A 20561-nucleotide genomic window follows, 5' to 3' on the forward strand; every position below is an offset into this window, starting at 1 on the left:
TTTTATTTTCTAATTTTTGGAGCCTGGTAATCCATGGTGTCATGTCTGGAAACTGCCATCTGGCATTGTAGAAAGGAAAACTGAGAAGATAACATTCTGCAAGTCTTATCTGACTAATGGAAGCTATTATATAAACATTTAGTAGCATTGTAATACTAGTAACATTTTCTATTAAGAAACACTTGCTTGAAAACAAAAAACACAGAATTTTTACATGATTTATTTAATAATAAACCAATTAAAGATACAAAAATGTTTAGAGGATTCCAAAATTTAAATTTTTGTTTAAATACAAATTCACTCTGTAATATGAAAACATATAACATTAGACCTCTAAACATGATTTTTTCATCTACAAAAATTACTTTTTGCTACACTAAAAAATTGCAAGAAACAATTTTTCTTGTGAAGTTAAATGTACATTATTTACAGATGAAAAAGTAATCTAAAAAGTAATCTAGAAACATGGATATATAATGCATATTATCTTTGTATGTAATTCCCCCTCCCCCACTCCCAATAAAAAAAAGATCCAAAATATAAAGCAGCTACAGTTTTATAGCAACTGACTACTCAGTCAGATTAGCCAAGGCTTGGTTGCTTTCTGGGCCCTTAAAGAGCCCTGACTCTTTCAGAATAGCATTATATCATTTAGCACTCAGCAACGTAAGTTTACTAGTGGATCACAGTGCACAGGGGCCTAAAGAGTTAATGAACAAACTATTTAGGAAGAATTCAGGTTCATAGCAGGTCTTACAGATAACAGAAAAATGAATTTTGTAGGGCCATTAATTTTCTGTAATATTTTAGTTATATTTACATTAGGAGATAAGCTGATAATGTTTTAATTGATACTAACTTTGATAAATTGATAAAAGATAGGAGTTAGAATCATAAAATTTAGAACTAGATGGGAAATTGGAGAACTAGATAGGGAATTAGACAGGAGTTGGAGTCTAATCCAATACACCATTCCTCTTAGGAGGCCCAGAAGATCAAGTGGCTTGCCCAAGGTTACAGAGCTAGTCAGCAGGAGAACCACTCCTAGGCTGATGCTTTTCTATTATCCTGCTTCTGAAACAGGTTTAGCCCTATCATGGGCACATTTCAATTTTTAAAGTTATATTTTACATAGGCATAGCTCAACATACAGTGCAACAAACTAAAGTCAATCTAAGTGAAATCATAATTTTAACAAAGCATAAAATAGGTGTCTTGGATTTCAAAGAGTCAAGACTTAACCTTTGATACAGTGGAATGAAAACAGCTCCTATATAAATTTCCTGATGTCTTACATTTAAGTATTGTGTTTACAAAAGAATCAGAAAAACTAATGTAATATAAAATTTAAAATGATGCTTGTAAAATGCTTATGATATAACCACTGAAAAAAATCTCAAAAGAATGTCTTCATAGTATAAAACGCCTGTTCCTTCACAACTGAATTCGGAAACTTTTGGAGAACAAACAGAAGCATTTGGGTTTTCCCCCCTTATCTAACAAAGTCAAAATTAACTGTTACTAACTTTTAACAAGTAACTACAAAATGAGGAACGGTGTGGAGGATTTATCTTAGAATCAATAGTTTGCAGACAATCAAAAATGTTCAGTTAAACAACAACCATCTGTAATTCCTTTGGCATATTCCTCAGAAGGAGCTGGGTTCCAGCAGTTCGTTTTTTATAGCTACCTGCGAAGGAAACCCATTGGAGACCACCATCACGTAAGGCTGTGGCTGCTGCTCGGGGTGATCCGCGCCTTCTTTCACAGCCTCTCCAGCCTCCTTCTTCACTTCTTCCTGTATGTGAGTCTTCGCCTCTTGAGCTTTGATAACTGAAGTGATTACAGTGCCAGGTGGGTGAGCAACCAGCTGTGAACTGTGCTGAGAAAAGGTCGCCATGGGCGCGGCGGCGCTGAAGGGCGGAGACGAAGCCGCGCTGACGGCTCCGTTGCAGACGGCCGGGACGCTGCTGGTGAGGACCTGCTGCACGTGGGCGGGGCTCAAGACGAGGGAGGGCGGGGAGCCCGGCTTCTGCGGCTGCAGCACCACGTTTTCTTTGAGGACTGTCATGGGCTGTGAGGATGGGATGGCTTGTAAGATGAATTTCTGAGATCCAGCAGCTGACGACGGATCTGCGCTGGCTATCACTGTTGTGATCGGCACTGTCTGGAGTGTTACCGTGTGCAAATGCTGATTCCCAGGAGATACCACCACTGGAACTTGGGCTGGAGTCTGTATGGTCCTATTGAGATTACGAAATAAAAGTGAGGAAATAAGCATATTCTACATTGTTGAAAACAACACTTGACAAGTCACTTGAACAAAACATGAGTTATTTATTTCAAATGCTCCTTCCCGTTATTTCCAACGCAAGGAAAACATTGTGCCAGACCCAGCATTAAACACTGCACATACAGAAGTGGCCAACAAAAAATTCTCAGTCCATTAACTATAATGCCATCTGTGAAAAAAAATCTGTATAAAGCACTATATTAACACAAATGGGGAATCAATTTTTTGTTGAAGGAGGATATCAAAATGTTTCCCAAGGAAGTTACACATAAGCTGCCTGACAGAAAATTAGGAATATATAGATATGTATATATATACATACCTATCTATCTATATATATATATTTTTTGTGCTGAACCATGCAGCTTGTGGGATCTTAGTAACCTGACCAGGGATCAGTTCCGCCCTTTGGCAAAATGCAGAGCCCTAACCACTGGACTGCCAGGTAATTTTCGAAAATCAGGAATTTTTAAATAAACATTGGATTCACTATCATTTTAATATTTGACGGATAATGTCATCTATAAGTCCAACCAAATTACGAAACTTCACATGATTGTAATTGTTTTCGACCTGTTTCGGCTCAGATGGTAAAGAGTCTGCCTGCAGTGTGGGAGATCCGGGTTCAATCCCTGGGTCGGGAAGATCCCCTGGAGAAGGAAATGGCAACCCACTGCAGTATTCTTGCCTGGAAAATTCCATGGACGAAGGAGCGTGGCAGGCTACAGTCCATGGGGTCGCAAAGAGTCAGACACGACTGAGCGACTTCACTTTTCTATTATATAGAGAAAGCACTCAATTAACTAAAATTAAACAATACTCAACCTTAAACATATATGTGATAGTATTAGAAGAATTTTAATAATTCACAGCTCATATTACATAAAACAAGTCATGAATATAATTAACTCATGAGGGTTCTTTAGGATGGCAGAGAGAACAAAAGGTAAGGCCAAATCTTGGCAAAAAATAAACAAAGGTTGTTTTAGAGATGTGTTTTCTCAGCTCAAGTAATTTGCACAAATTTTAATCATAAAGATACAATTTTAACATAAAATCCAGTTTGTATAAATTGTTAATTCTATTTATTGAAGAAAAGAGGTACATAAATGGTATTATAAGTCAATCTAATTTTTAAAGTTCACAGCTATGAAATTTATACTCATGGCTATTGTCAATACAAAACAAATGTTGTTGAACAGACTCCGCGTCTGGATCTCAACTGTGTTTCCTCTGAATTCTATAAAGCTATTTTACAAAAGAGAGAGGATTGCTACTTCAAATGGCTAAGAGCCGGATTAGTCCCCATAAACGAAATGTTAATTATTGCCAGGAGACTATCACAGGTAAATTTTAGCAAGTTACAGTTATGTGGCCCGTCTCATGTGAAAAATGAAATTCTAGAGCAGAAACCAAATGGGTAAGGTGGAAGATAACTCAGTACAACTCAGGAGACATTAAGAGGAAGCAGAAAGACACAGGCTAGCTAGAGCCCACACCCACACATGCAGGATACTGTTTCTCAAGTTCCGTTTGTCAGCACAGTCACCACTGTGAGAATCAGTCCACGGCAGGATGTCAGCAGCCCTTTTGAAGGACATTGCTAGAAGAGAATATGAGTCAGGTAATGAAGATTTACTAGGTTGGCAGGGTATGGCTAGGAATAAAGGCCAGATATACTAATACTATTGGGCAGGCAGTGATGAGTTGGAAGGATATAGAATAACTTTGGGAACTAGGGCACTTTTCCAAAATACACTGTACCTCCCTTTTTCCCTGCCTGCTTAAAATCAGGATATCCTGGGTAGAATCTAAGCCTGTAAATGGTAGCTGACCCTACAGAATGATACCATTTTTTAAATAAAAAAGATCCAAGAGCTTCCCATGCCAAGAGCTCATATACACATACATACAGATAAAATAGAATCTGGCACATAGAAAGCATACAGAATGTATCTATAAATATGTATAACCTGGCCACCCAATAAGAATTATTATCACAATTTTCCACATGAAAAAAATTAATGCAGAAAGAAGCTGAACAGCTCACATAAGGTGAGCAGTTAGATAAGAAAAGGGATCGGTCAACTACAGAGCCTATGTGCTTAACCATTACAACACACTGTCACTTAAGTACTGGATAACTTCAAGTAAAGAGGGATACTTACTATTAGATTTTTAAACAGTAGGGAGTTATACACCCACACACCCCTTTCTCTTTCCCTCTCTCAGGTATGGTATCAGTTCAGTTCAGTAGCTCAGTCGTATCCAACTCTTTGTGAGCAATAATGTACTTGGAAAAGTTCCATGTTGCTAATCAGGGCTACCATGAGACATTCAGTGCCTTTTATTGAAGTCAGAAAAAGATGGCCCTTTCCTGGGCATCTGACTGCCATCTGCCAGAAAATATATATACTGACCTAAAATACCTGCAATGTAAATATACTGGCTATTTGAACAAATTATAAAACAATAAATTTTCACTAATAAAAAATTCAGAGATTAAAGGATTAAATATTATGCAGCCTTTTCCCAACCACAGGAATCAAAATAAATTTTTTCTTAGTTAATTATTAAACTGTCAGTTGTGTCTGGTTATAATTATATTGCACAACAAAGGTTACATTACAGTTAACTACTTTTAAAAAGCCCAAGCTGCTTGTAACCAACTGGTACAATATTGGTTATTTAAAGTTCTTCAAACTTTCTGAAGCTAAGAAAGATATACAATATAATATTTGGCTTTTGCTGAATATCTACTCAGCTGTCAGGAAGTGTCATTTAATTGTTACAACCACCTGTCAGGTTAAATAACATCATCTTTATTTTATAGATGAGGAAACAGAATAGTTGGTTAATGTAATCCAATGTCATATCTAATAATTGACAAGAGTTGTAGGGTGAGAATTTTATGCCCAAATTCTTCCTACTCCATTAGATTGCTTTCAAAGTAACTTATACATTATATATTGATATTTTTAGAGGCTAATTTATTTAAAAGACCCTAAGACAATCACCGACTCGATGGACATGAGTTTGAGTAAACTCCCGGAGTTGGTGACAGACAGGGAGGCCTGGCGTGCTGTGATTCATGGGGTTGCAAAGAGTCGGATACGACTGAGCAACTGAACTGAACTGAACTGAAGACAAACTTAGTGCCTGGAAAAACATTGTAGAGAAACAAGTTATACTGGGTAGGTATATGGACTTCCAAGTTTACCAAGGGACAATTTTAGGAAAATACTTTATTAGAGGTTTATTTTTGTGAAGCCAAAGTTAAGATTTGTAAACCTGAACACATATACCATAAATCAATTAAGAAAAGTTTAACCAATTTCAACATAGACACAGTTGGCCTTCCATACTCATGGCTCCACATCCACAGATTCCACCAACCTCCCCCAGAAATATCCAGATGAGTCTGGATATCCCCAGGTGAAAATATCCAGCCTCACCTCCCCCAAAATTCCAGAAAGTTCCAAATCTCACAGCTTGAATGATCTGCCACATGCTGGCAACTACTTACATAGCATTTATACTGTATTAGGTATTATAAGTAATCCAGAGATGATTTGAAGTATACGGGAGGATATGTGGAGTTTATATGCTAATATTAGCCATTTTACATAAGGGGCACCCTCAGATTTTGGAGTCTGAAGGGAGTTCTGGAAATAATCCCCTGAGGACACTGAGGGATCATTCTATGTGCAATTGTGTGAGATAAAAAGAAACGAGCAAAGGAAAAACGGAGAAGAAATATGTTCCTAATTCTCGGTAAACAAGTGATAATTCTTGTGATCGTGTGAATTAACCGAGAGTATGTCAGATCACTAAGTTCACTGCTTTAGACTACACTGCTTGCATTAAAACACTATCTCCACCACTATCTCCACCTGTGACCAGGCTCCTTGGCCTCTCTTTGCCTCAGTTTCCTCAACTGTAAAATAGGAATACTAAATATTACCTATACCTCATTGTGCAATAAGGATTCTATACTTTAATATATGTAAAGTATATGCAATATAGAGTGCTTTGAAAGTTATCAGTTCCTGTTACACTAATTTAATAATTAATCTAAATTTAAGTCATAAGTATTCTACCTCCTCTCAACTACAGAAAAAAAATATTTCAAAGGTCTTTGGTTTTTTAAAAAACTAATCAAGAAAGATATAGTCAAATTTCTATAACTTTTCTTAGGAGTGATAATATGGTTACTTGGGATGTCTGTATTCTTAAAGAGTTGTACATTGAAATATTTAGGGGTGAAATGTCATGGTGATTTCAACTGACTTGACAAATACCCAAACAAACAAAAAAAAGGGTATAAATAAATATTGACAGAAAGCAAATAAGGCAAAAAAACAAATATCAATTGTAAATCCAGCTGGATGGCAAACAGGTGTTCAATGTACTATTTCAACCCTTCCATATTTTGAAATTTCTGCAGTTAAAAGTTGGCATAATTACAGTGAAAATAGGTAGGACTTGTGGGAGGAAAATAAAATACAAGCAAATGAGAGAGGAATTGTTGTAAAATCAAACAAATGATTAAGAATGTATGTGGACATAACTGATTCACTTTGCTGTACAACAGAAACTAATGCAACACTGTAGAGCAACTATACCCCAATTTAAAAATGGATGTGGACTCACAGACAGGCACATAAACACACAGTAACTTCTACAGGAAGAAACTGTTTTGGAAATTCTCTGGTGGACCAGTGTTCAGTTCTTGACACTTCCACTGCCATGGGCCTAGTTCAATCCCTGGCCAGGGAACTAAGATCCCTCTTGTGAGCCGCAAGACATGGTCAAAAAAAAAAAGAATAAAAAATTGTGTTTTAAAGTTTAAAGAGTTAATTAAATTTTATATTTGTTCATTTTATAAGTAGTCCACTTAGAGAACTCCTTATTCTAAAAGGAGATAAAGAGTAATCATATATACTACTTCCACACAAATTCTATGAATATGGAGTGTTCTATGTCAGACTATGTTAGGTGCTGGAAAAAGTATAGTGGCTAGAAGGTAACTTCTACAGATTTAAATGGATAGCAGGAGACAGGCATTAAAGTTACCTGAAAACCTGGATTATGCACTAGAGCATGGTATAGGCAAGCAGTCAGCTTCGGCTGGAAGGAATTCCAAGCAGAGCCAGAGCTGGCAGTGGGAGCTACGGAAGTGGCAACACTCTGTATGCAAAACAGACCTAACAACAGCTGCAAGAAGGCAAAGCCACAAGTGCTGACTCCTGACCCATTAAACAAAGGATGGCTCTGGTCAGAAAAATCACACAATGAGAGGCATCGGTAACACAGAGGTTGGAAAAGAAAAAACAGGAGAAGGAGGAATCACGCAGTGAGTCCACAGGACTCGTTTTTACCTTCTGAGCCACAAGAGGAGCCCATAGAACTCTCAGAGAATGTAAAAATGAAGATTCTGACAGGTATACCAAAGACAGCTTGAAAATCGCAGGAAGGAAGTTTTTTAATTACAACCCTTTAATACCTGGCACTGAGTCTTATTCAGAAACTGACATTCAAGTAATAAAGTATCCAATATAATACCATAATTTATTATCTTTCAGAGCTCGAGCTGTGTTTTTGTTTGTTGTTGTTGTTATTGTTGTTTTTCTTCTGGTTTGTTTTTATTCTCAAGGTCTAAAAAGGAACCTTTGGTCAGAGATGCTAAAAAAAAAAAAAAAAACTGGATCCATCCAAGAAGGGAGTCCCAGTGATCCGCTGTGGCCACTGCATGTTTCTCATCAACACAAATAAACACAATGGCAACAAAGAGCCTAGAAACCAATGGGAGGAACCACATAATTCCAATTAGATATTCAGTCATCGTAAGTAACCAACAGAACTTAAGAGGAAAATAAAATATTAAAAGGAAAACATAGTTAAGTACTTGTTTAATTAAGATAGGAAAAATGTGACCTACGCTCCTCACACGTCAATAATTTAAGATAATTCAATTCTCTTAAACTCGTCAAAAGTTTAATAGTGTACAAGGAAGACTGAATGGTCTAATAGGTCTGTTTTGATTCTAGGTAATTCATGGGAAACAGATGGGGAAACAGTGGAAACACTGTCAGATTTATTTTGGGGGGCTCCAAAATCACTACAGATGGTGATTGCAGCCATGAAATCAAAAGACGCTTACTCCTTGGAAGGAAAGTTATGATCAACCTACATGGCATATTAAAAAGCAGAGGCATTACTTTGCCAACAAAGGTCCGTCTAGTCAAGGCTATGGTTTTTCCAGTGGTCATGTATGGATGTCAGAGTTGGACTGTGAAGAAAGCTGAGCACCGAAAAATTGATACTTTTGAACTGTGGTGTTGGAGAACCCTCTTGGGAGTCCCTTGGACTGCAAGGAGATCCAACCAGTCCATCCTAAAGGAGATCAGTCCTAGGTGTTCATTGGAAGAACTGATGCTGAAGCTGAAACTCCAATACTTTGGCCACCTGGTGTGAAGAACTGACTCATTGGAAAAGACCCTGATGCTGGAAGGCATTGGGGGCAGGAGGAGAAGGGGATGACAGAGGATGAGATAGCTGGATGGCATCACTGACTCGATGGGCATGAGTTTGAGTAAACTCTGGGAGTTGGTGATGGACAGGGAGGCCTGGTGTGCTGCAGTTCATGGGGTCACAAAGACTCAGACATGACTGAGCGACTGAACTGAACTGAACTGAATGCTTACTTCAAGATCAATTGAATAAAAATCCAGTATTTATGCTCGAGAATATACAACTGTAACACAGGAGTCAGCTAATGAAAATAATCAAAAGAATCATATTTATTGGATTTGGAAGGGCTCTTGTAATTCATGTTCTGGAAGTTCACAGCAGTAGAAACTTAAAAAAAGAACCCTGAAAATGTCCACTTATCTGCCTTCCTCTTTTATCCCCATTCTAAATCAGTCAAAACCAGCCACAAGTTTCTGCAAAAAAGAGAGTCCAAGTTGTTGTTAGACTTTGTTAAGATATGTCGTCTCTGGGAGAATGAGGCAGATTTTATTTGATTAAGCCAAAAAACTATTCCTCCAACTCTGCCACTCTACAAACCTGAAAAAGAGGACCTTTGATTCCTGGCCTCCCAACCTGTTTGACTATTCTGGATACTATCTGAGAAGACTGTTATCTTCCCAAGGAATAATGCGTATTTCTTAGAACTCAATGCATCCCAAAGGGTCATTATATGTAAATGTATGTTATATTTTCACAGCTTGTAACTTTGTCCCCAAAAAGATCTGAAACCATTCCCTGGATTTTCTTGTATGTGGATCTCTTCTTATATGGATCAATCACTTATACAAAACTATATAGGACTGATTCAAATTGGTAGAATCACATCAAGTGCTGTCCAAGTTTAAAAATAACAAATCACTGATAAAAATCAGAGGACTGATGCCTTGCTGCTGAAACAATCTGTTGACCAAAAGTTCCAGCTTGAAATCTATATCATTTTTATTTTCACTTCTGAATCCCGACACATTTAACCAAAAATGACTCTTGTCAGAACATGACACGAGGATCTGCACCGGTCCCTTTAGCTTTCTCACCTAATACTCGGAACGGAAGGATTTAACGTCTCCTCTGGCATGCTGCTGGCTGCTTCCGCTTCCGGAACAGCTTGTACCGGCTGCACCACGTGAATAGTCCGGAAGAGCTGGGTAGGGTACGGGGTCTGTGTGGACTGTACTGTCCTCAGAGCCTCGGATGGCTGCGCAGCTTCCATGGCATCTTTGGGTTTTGCAGCTTTCGAATTCCCTGGTTTGAGAACTGTAGTGGTTCCTCCTTTCATTCCTGGACTTGAAGATGCTCTCCGACTTGCTGGGTTCCTACTCGAAGTGGTTGTTGACGGCAGTGACGGATCTGAAGAATCTATGCTGCAACTTGGATCCTCGTCATCTATATAAATAAGGTCTTTCGGCATATCCTTAAACTGATACACCAAGCGCTGACCTTCTACTTTTGCCAGAATACCCCTTTGGTAATAGTACCTATTCAAAACAGACAATTTTATCAATACTGTAGTCGGTTAAACATAAACTAAAATAATATTCAACACAGCAAAACTTCTGTAATCATAAACAAGAGTTTAAAGTTGGAAACAAACAAGTGAGAGAAGAATTTCTAAATGAAGGGTAGTTATTTTCTCTTCCATAGCTTAACTATAATGTCCCTACCTGTTTTAATGTTGATTCAGTAAATCTGAAACAATTTTCTATATAAAACTTAATGATGTACAAATAGATGTGATTCAAGTTTTGTCACTGATTCTAATTAGATCAAGAACCTAAAAAGTGTGAGCTAAAAAATAAAATGCAAACTATAACTAAATAGTTGTGGTTTAAAAAAGTTATCAAGTTATCAGATCTGGTTGTTTCCAATAAGTTTTTCTCAAACATATCCAGATCTTGACGACTAAATGACATTATCAAAGAAAAACAAACTAAAAGTGGGTTTAAGAGGTATCTCTGTTCAACATTTTCATGACGGTTAATATTATTCTTGAAGCATTAATTTATTCCAACATAATGTATCATATCTGAGGTTCATGCTTAAAAATGCACCCTCTTATTAAGTACCTGCATACCAACATTTGTTATTTTGTGCTGAATTTAAGTTTAATGGCTCAAAACATATGAGCCTTGTGGTCAATGTACAATGCCTGATGGTAGTTTAACATTTTCTGATCTCTTCATAAATAAAATATCCATTATTTGCATGAAGATTTTGGGGGGAAGGAGAACATTTTCCCAGACTGAAATAATATCTCAATTTAAATACTCAGTTCTATAAGTAGTATGGTTTAGCACTTCAATAGTAAAATTCACCATTTCTAAAGAAAACCCTCTGACTTTTTAGAACTTACTTGCTTTCTAGTATTTAAGAAACAATATTCTTCACACCATGAACTACAGAAATTTCACATACCTGAGAGCTCTTCCCATGGTCTCATAATTCATGTCAGGTTTGTTTTTGTGCTTCCCCCACAACCTGGATACTGCTTTAGAATCTACCAATTTAAAAATGCCTTTTTCTCGCTGAGTCCATTTGATGTATTTAGGACAAGTAGCTTTGTCCTGGAGCAGTGCCAGTAAAAACTCCCAAAGATAAATTGTGTTTCCTGAAACAAAAGCAATTTCTTTTTAACTGAACCAAAACTTTATTTGAAAGAGCACAATAAAACACAACTAAAGGTCTTATTAAGTTCCATCTATAATTATATAAAACAAGTTACACAGTTCAGTTAGTACTGGTGATATAATGGTCATAATTTCTAGAGTCTAATATAGATCTTTTTATTAGTCCCACATAAGTTATCTGAATAGAGCAATCCTGCCAATTAGATTTGTGATGACCTAGGGAGAAAGCATTGTAAGAAATTTTCTTTCAGCCTCTTTAAGAACCATTATTACATAGAAGAAAAGGAAAAAGAAATGTAAAAAACCTTTCAATAGTTGTTCTTTTTATATTAAGAGCCAGCAGATTAGCCTTAACAATTTTCTTCAAATTTGGGAAGCAGTTATGAAAATATTAAAACTCCAAGACACCGTAATAAAGTGTCTATGCACTGAAAACCTAATGCGGCTGAATTCTTCCAAGAGACTCATTATTAAATGAAAGGATGGACGATTTTGACAGGGAAGTGAAAATCTCCTAATGAATTTCTTGGGCTACATTATTACCAGTGTTTCTACAGAAAGTGGTAACTGTGCATGGGGCAGCAATAAGATCCATTTCAATAAAATCTGGTGGTTTCTACTTACAGTATGCAGATATTTTAGAGCACTCTGAATGTTACTTGATCTATAATTATTATAAGGAAATTACAGGAGTAGTACTTACCCTTCCCATCTTTGTTTTTCTTCTTCACAGATATGTTTGGTGTAGTGGCTGGGGAATCTGGACGTGGTTGTTTAGTTTTTCTCCCTGAAATCACAATGGCTCTACATAAATATTTGCCCTCAAAAGTGAGAGAAAATGGATAATTTAGCTGTTTATAAAAGCTTTTTTGGTCATTTATCCTCAATTTCAAGTGCCAAGTATTTTATACATGGAACACATATTGGCTTCCTAAATACTACCTATTAAAAGGAAAATAACTTCAGTAAAAAATTAACATAGGTTAGATCACAGACACTTTTATGTAGAAAACAATACTTTGGCTCATTTGTAAAAATGAGATTAAGTTGAAACTTTAATTTTATCTTTCAGGTGACAATTCTTAACATTTAAATGAACATTACTGATACTGATAAAACTTGGGCTTCAAAATTAAGCCATATAAGTCTGTCTGCCTCTGGGTTGGTTCTCAAATACTGGAAACTACCCAAAACTTCTAGATATAAAAAATAAGGTTAAATTGAGGTTAAATTTTTGTGAACCACATACTCAATTTTTATTTTCTTGTGTATTTTCTTGTGTATTTTTAAAAAACTTATTCTATATTTCTTTCAGTTTACAGCAAACAAACTTTATGGTTATCCATCACCCAGCCCCAGACAAGTCAGAATTAAAAGTGTATTTTGTTCAGCCTTAGTCTGGGTCAACCAACTATTCTAAAGCCATGTTTATGATCTCTTCTCCCCTTATCTAGAGCCACAACCTGGCAGCAATGCTGCCTATGACTTTGGTTGGGGCGATGATGCTGTCTGAACAGACTACCACCCTGCATGAGAGAGACAATGGAGATTAAGCATAAGTGGATCCTTCAGTTAGTACTTCTAACCACAACGTTCTTGAATTTGACTCTCTCTGATCTAGATCACAAGGGCAAATGTTGAGGTAATTTAGGGAAGTAACTTAAAAAAGTGAATTACAGGGCTAAAGTCACAAGGTTAGTAGCAACACAAGACAAGTTCAGTTGTTCAGTCATGTCCGACTCTGCAATCCCATGGACTGCAGCATGCAAGGCCTCTCTGTCCATCACCAACTCCTGGAGCTTGCTCAAACTCATGTCCATCGAGTCAGTGATGCCATCCAACCATCTCATCCTCTGTCATCCCTTTCTCCTCCTGCCTTCAATCTTTACCAGCATCAGGGTCTTTTCCAATGAGTCAGTTCTTCACACCAGGTGGCCAAAGTATTGGAGTTTCAGCTTCAGCATCAGTCCTTCCAATGAACACCCAGGACTTATCTCCTTCAGGATGGACTGGTTGGATCTCCTTGCAGTCCAAGGGACTCTCAAGAGTCTTCTCCTACACCATAGTTCAAAAGCATCAATTCTTTGGCACTCAGCTTTCTTTATGGTTCAACTATCACATCCATACATGACTACTGGAAAAACCATAGTCTTTGAATAGACAGACCTTTGTCAGCAAAGGAATGTCTCTGCTTTTTAATATGCTGTCTAGGTTGGTCATAACTTTTCTTCCAAGGAGCAAGCGTCTTTTAATTTCATGGCTGCAGTCACAATCTGCAGTGATTTTGGAGCCCCCAAAATAAAGTCTCTCACTGTTTCCATTGTTTCCCCATCTATTTGCTATGAAGTGATGGGACCAGATGCCATAATTTTAGTTTTTTGAATGCTGAGTTTTAAGCCAGCTTTTTCACTCTCCTCTTTCACTTTCATCAAGAGGCTCCTTAGTTCCTCTCCACTTTGTGCCATAAGGGTGGTTTCATCTGCGTATCTGAGGTTATTGATATTTCTCCTGGCAATCTTGTTTCCAGTTTATGCTTCATCCAGCCCAGCATTTCACATGATGTACTCTGCATATAAGTTAAATAAGCAGGGTGACAATATACAGCCTTGATGTACTCCTTTCCCCATCTGAAATCAGTCTGTTAATAGCAACACATCCCAAGACAAACTGAATAGGAAAACACTTCTGAAGTTAAGGTGAGTAAGTCAAGGAAAGTGAAAAGTGAAAGTGAAAGTCACTCAGTCCTGTCAGACTCTTTGTGATCCCATGGAATTCTCCAGGCCAGAATAAGAGTGGGTAACCTTTCCCTTCTCCAGGGGATCTTCCCAATCCAGGGTTTAAACCCAGGTCTCCCACACTGCAGGCAGATTCTTTACCAGCTGAGCTACAAAGGAAGCCCCAAACTACTACAGTGGATAGCCTATCCCTTCTCCAGGAGATCTTCCCAACCCAGGAACCAAACTGGGGTCTCCTGCATTGCAGGCAAATTCTTTACCAACTGAGCTATGAGGAGAAGAAAGTCAAAAGAGCCATTCTTCAGGCCTGGCCCCTCGAGACTACCAGATGTATACACATGGAAAACAGGCAGCTTGGCGTCTTAACCTCCATCACTGCAGACGTCTGCAGAGAACCTACAGAGATTTCCAGCTAACTGTGTTCATGACTGAGGATTAGAAGCCAGACTTCAGTCAGCTGCTATCCTTCCAACTGTTTTATTTTCTCTCATTTTTTCTCTTTTTTAAAAAAATTTCTTTATTTGGCTGCGCTGGATCAGTCGCGGCATGCGGGATCTTTGATCTTCACTGCAAATGCAGGAACTTTAGTTGCCACATGTGGGATCTAGATTCCTGACCAGGGACAGAGTCTGGGTCCCCTGCATCGGGAGCTCAGAGTCTTAGCCACTGGACCAGCAGGGAAGTCCCGATAGTACTGTTTTTATCCCGCTGTTTTACTCCACTAGTGTCAGTCACAGCAGATACTGTCAGTAGCCTACCCAGCATCCATCCTCTCCATCGTCTTCCTCACTGTTCATGGTGACGATGCACACAGCGTCACATGAACTATAGGTTAATTGGGTATATAAATTTTGTGAAGTTATTTCTCCTGATACGTTGAACATATCCAGTCCTTTCAGCCTTTCGTGGGAGCTTGTAGCCAATTCAATAATCAATCCTCATCAGGTAATGCAGTTTCTCCCTGACTGGTCCATTTCTTCTTCTTTTTTTTTTCCTCTTGCTTTGGCTGTAGGTTGCAAGGAGTCTTTGATATTCCACATTTTTTAGCATAATCTATTTCAGCCTGCATCTATTTTACTTATGCTACTCAGGATTCACTATGCTGGGATTAACATCATTCTGGAAAATTTCTCAGTCATCATCTTTGAATATTGCTTCTTCCTCACTCTACACATTCTCCCTTCCTGGAGCTCTGATTAAACGTGTAGATCTTCTCAAGCAATCCTCACATCTCTAACTCTTCTATTATCTTTTACTCTACATCAGCTCTAGGTTGGAGCTCACTTCAGCAGTGACTCATTTGCTATTTAACCCATATATTATGTGTTCTGTCTGGTTCCTTATCATGTCAGTCTTTCACCATTAAGTAGGATATTAGTCTTTTACTTTCTAAAAACAGCTTTATTGAGGTATAACTGAGATACAATAAACCTGCTTATGCTTAAAGTTTATAATCTGGTAAGTTTTGACATATGTATACACCTGTGAAACCATCACTCAAGATAATGAACATATCTTCACTCCCTAAAGTGCGTTTGTAATCCTCACTTTCCCCATCCTGCCCAATCCACAGGTAACCAACCACTCGTTTTCTATCATTATAGATTAATTTACACTTTGTACAATTTCATATAAACAGAACCATACTCTTCTTTTATGGCAGGGGGGTGGGAATCTGGCTCTTTTCCCCTAGTATAATTATGTTGAGGTTCATCCATTTTTGTCTTATGTACCAACAGTACATTCCATTTTATTGCTGAATGGTCTTTCATCGTATGGATATTACCACATGTTTAATCCAATCAGCAGCTGATGGATGTCTGGGTCATTTCCAGTTTGGGGCTGTTGCACATAAACCTGCTAAGAACATTCATTCATGAATAAGTTTTTCTCTTAAATGTATAGTTTCATTTATTTTGGGTAAATACCGAGAAGCAGAATGGCTGGGTCATGTGTTAAGTATACATGAAGTTTTTTAAGGAACTGTCATACTGTTTTCCAAAAACTATCTTCTCCACGCAGGAAGGTGGGGTAATCACACCTCATGGTTTCCTATTTTCCAGGGATCGCTGGCTTTTGTTAACTGATGTCCACTTTCTTTAGAACCACTGCTTCAGATATTTTGTTTGTGGTTTCAGTTGTTTCAAACAGGAGGGTAAATCTGGGTTCTGTTTTTATTTTTTCCAGTTTTATTGATATATAACTGACATATTGTATAAGTTTAAGGTATAAAACACAATGTGAGATACGGCATACTCTCCACCCCACCCCTCTCCATGATGAGACCAAACAAATGATTCAGAGGTGAGATAGATTTTCAGTGTATTTCAAAATGCCAGCCTCAAAAAGCAGCTCGAGAATGCACCCCAGCTCTCAGCCTCCCTTGGAAGGAGTTTCAAAGCACCAGAGAAGTGGAAAAAGAGGGTGAAGAGAGTTTCTTCACATCATTTAAAAGCAGTTCAATGTCCCAGTCCCCCTCCTACCAAATAAATGACTCTTGATTTTTTTCTAGCCATCTTATGATGTGAAGAGGTATCTTAACTGTGGTTTTGATTTATACTGCCCTGATGACTAACGATATTTAGCATCTTTGCTTGTACATGTTGGCTGTTTATATGTCTTCTTCAGAAAAATGTCTATTCAGGTTCTCTGCCCATTCTTTAATTGGATTTTTTTTTTTTTTGCTATTGTGTTATATGAGTTGCTTATATATTTTGGATATTAACCCCTTATCCAATACATGATTTACAAATATTTTCTCCCATTCTGCAGGTTGCATTTTCATTTTGCTGACAGTTTCTTTTGCTGTGCAGAGACTGAGTTTATTGTAGCTCCACTTATTAATTTTAGCCTTTGTAAAGCTTGTGCTTTTGGTGTCATATCCAAAAAACGGTTGCTACATCAGGTGCTATTACTCCATCTTGACTAGAGGAGGAAGTTTCACCTGGTATTTTTTAATAGTCTCATTCTTTGACCATATTTTCTATTCTTTTGCATTAATAATTATAATCATATTCATTGGAAGTTTCTATTTGATAATTCTATTATCTGAGGATCATAGTGAACTAACCTTAGGATTTATTTTTTTTGAATTCTGGCTTACTGTTGGACAACAGTGTTTCACACACACATCAAGCAGGCCAAAATAATAGTAATAGTAATAAACCACAACTTCATAGTCAAGGAAAAAAAAGAAAACTTTTATCACTGGCCTTTTTAACCATAAAAGTTAACCTGGTTAACTTTAACATAACCTGGTCATAAAAACCAGGTACTTATGGTACAGCTATGTACATGCACAAAAAGGGTTACTGGCATGCTCGAAATAAGATTGATTTTTTTGTTGTAGTTTTTTTTTTTAAACAACATTTTCTTTCTCCTTTGAGATTATAATGAACATGGTCACACCACAAGGAAAGTCAGAAGTAGGAGAGAGAATGCTGGGAAGACTGGTTTGCTCATCTGAGATCATTAAAAATGGCTGACCCCTACAATATGTACAAAAATATAAAATGTAAATATAAAACACAAATTTTCCTTTTAAAAGTACTTTAAGAAAAAAACCCTGGGCCTTGGAAGTTTTGGTTCCTTCTTCCTCTCCTGTTCCAAGTTCACGTTGTGTGGCTCTGGCTGGACAGTGGGAGCACGTGGCACCTGCGGGCGGCAGGCAGGCCGGACTCCACCTGACCGTTGGGTTCCGAGACGCCAAGAGGAGGCTGAATGGGCTATAGCAGCCTTTTCTGTAAGCTTAACTTCTCCTTTTTTGCTGTCTAGTCATCCTCATCCATCTTCCACTTTTTTGCGTCAGTGTCAGCATCCCCATCAACTTCAGCTGCTGCTTTGCCCACAGCTGCCTCAGACTTCTCATCTTCATCGCCACCCTCTTCCTCACCATCACCTTCCTCCTCCTCTCCCTCCCCAACTTCTTCCTCTTCTTCACCCACCACACTGTCAGCCTCCTGTTCCCCATCTTCCTCATTCTCAGCATTCCCATTCGCAGGTCCTCGCTCCCATTCCCTGTCTCCCCCACAGCTTCTTGAAGTCCTTGGTAGTGATCCTGGAGCTGGTATCCATGGCTGTACTGGCACGATGGGGCCGTGAAGTCATGCAGCAAACTGGAAAGAAAGCAGGAGGGCGAGAACTCTGGCGATGAAGCTGCCGGAGTCCACAGTGGAGGCGGAGCTGGAGGTGGCTGAGCGCGTGAGGAGCCAGACACGGCGACAACGCAAAGACGGCTCCTGAGAGCAGCCAGTGGGAAACCAGAATTCCCTATGTCTGCTGCTCCTCATTCAGGAGGTATCTTTCTTATGTGTTCTGTGATACTGAAGTGTGAGTTCACCTTCAACAGGGTTTTATTTGAAGAAATACTGTGCAGCCTGGATTAAATATATGACATGGCAAAGCAATTTTACAAGAGCTTCTCCTGGGGCCCAAAGTTACTGCCAGGTAGGGGCCATTGTTATGTTAATTACTTGGCTGGACATTCCTAAAGTCAGTGATAATTTAAAATCTAGTCATAAACCTAGGTTAAGGTAAACCTAGGATTATGAATTCTCAAAAGAACAATTTTTCCACTCAGCTACAAAATACAAGTTTCCTTAACATCTGTCTGTGCCAATGGGTGGATTGTTTTTCCCCTTAGGGTACAGCCTTCCGAGGACCCCATGAATTATATGCTGAGTTCTCTAATACCCATTTTGCTTTGGACCAAGACTAGCATGTGCCTCTACTTGTAATATAAAACCAAGTCCCCTGGACTTCCAGACGGACATATTCTTCTCAGCCCTTCAGAGCTGTTGCAGTGTCAGCTCATTCTTACTGTTGTTATTTTCCTCTTCACCTTTGGCTCTTGAAACTTCTCTTATTTCATGTGAAATTAGGTTACACAGTGGCTGGTGATGCCATAAACCAAGATATTAAACTCAACATGTTAAACAAGCTGGAGCAGAATCAAAAGGCCAAGAGAGGGAAACGTGTGAGTGTCAGGATGCAAGTGTGGTTCTCATCTGTGACTACTTTACAGTTCCCTCTGGCACGTTGTGTCCTCTTCAGGTACTTACCTGCTGGTTTACCACTTGTATTCTTCCCACTGGAATCTTCATTAGAATCTGTGCTGGTGGTTATCAAACTATGTTCCCCAGGAGAAAACTGAACTGGTCTTATCCCTGGGCTCTTTTGGAGCTTGGATAAAAGGCTTTAGATACAAGACTGAGGCTTAAAAAATTGGGAAACATCCCTTTTCTATAAGACAGTCCAAATATTTTAAAAGTATAATTCTTAAAAAATGAATCTAATATGAAGAAATAACTCAATTTGTTTTATACCAATTTTATCTTACAGAAGTTTTAACTGGTGTAGAAATATCTTTGAATAAAAGCTACCTTTAGATTCCACATCAAGAGTAGACTGTTTTCCCTAAACAGATTACCCACCTACCTTTCTTTCTCTTAGGTTGCTCTGGTGATGAGGGTCCTGGTGAGTGTGCATATGTTTCTTGAACGTGCTGAGTTTCCATCACTTCAGGAATCCCATCTAGTGTGACGGATACATGGGTGACTGGGGCAACAACAATGTCATCTTCAGAGGAACTAAATATATTATTATCTAATGGGAATAAAACCAACTTTGTATTATAAATCAAAATAATTTCGTAAAATATTTCCTATTTCTTTGAAGATTAAAGGAGAAATGAAATCTTGAATCTAGCCCCTGGTTTTTACTTCCTCTGCCCTAAGTCAAGTTCGCTGGATCAGTCCAGGCTTGACTGGACCATTCAGTGTCTTCCCGACTTGACTTCCTATCCCCAGTCCATCCTGTGTCTCTCCTGCATTTTTCGCATTGCCGCTAAAGTTTTTCTCCAATACCTAAGTCTGATCTGACCATATCATTCTTCTCTATAAAAACTTTACAGAGTGAAAATTAGAAAGAAGAATAAAACTGACATACCTTCTCATTGTTTACAGGTGGAAAAAAGATAAGAACAACCAAACTCCATAGCATACCATTTTGAACATCCACAATATGTAACCCACTGTGAAACATTACTTTAATTATACCAAAACATTTTGAAGCTTAAACCTCTCCTTCTTTCACAGATCTATGTCGTTGATTCAATGGACTCCGTCTGCCTTGAATGCCCTTTCCTGCCTTCTTCTACACATGAAAAGCTTATTTGTCATTAACAGCCCAGGTCAAAACATTCCTTCCAAAAAGTCAGTCACCAGTATTTTCAGCTAGAGAAATCTCTCCTTCCAGAACACTCTGCTATCCCTCTTTTGGCCTTTATTTTTGGCTTTTACAGTTATTTGCATAAATAACTATCTTCAAAAGAAAACTGGAAGCTTGAGGAAAGAAACAAAATCTATTCATTTCTAT

At 38.2% G+C, this 20561-nt stretch overlaps 1 protein-coding gene across 4 annotated transcripts in view; it reads right to left on the reverse strand.

Annotated features, from left to right (window-relative positions):
- Nucleotides 1-204: 204 nt before the first annotated feature.
- Nucleotides 205-20561, reverse strand: part of ELF1 (E74 like ETS transcription factor 1) — a 115768-nt gene continuing 95411 nt past the window's right edge. For all 4 annotated transcript variants that reach the window (XM_043892509.1, XM_043892507.1, XM_043892511.1 and 1 more), the window contains 5 exons: nucleotides 19623-19790; nucleotides 12155-12238; nucleotides 11240-11432; nucleotides 9862-10302; nucleotides 205-2243 (listed from right to left, as the gene is read on the reverse strand). In XM_043892509.1, the coding sequence (XP_043748444.1) occupies nucleotides 1649-2243; nucleotides 9862-10302; nucleotides 11240-11432; nucleotides 12155-12238; nucleotides 19623-19790 (1481 nt within the window). In that variant the 3' untranslated portion in view covers nucleotides 205-1648. The remainder of the gene's footprint in view (nucleotides 2244-9861; nucleotides 10303-11239; nucleotides 11433-12154; nucleotides 12239-19622; nucleotides 19791-20561) is intronic.

This window comes from Cervus elaphus, chromosome 30 (genome assembly GCF_910594005.1).
Source record: "Cervus elaphus chromosome 30, mCerEla1.1, whole genome shotgun sequence".
Classification (NCBI taxonomy): Eukaryota; Metazoa; Chordata; class Mammalia; order Artiodactyla; family Cervidae; genus Cervus; species Cervus elaphus.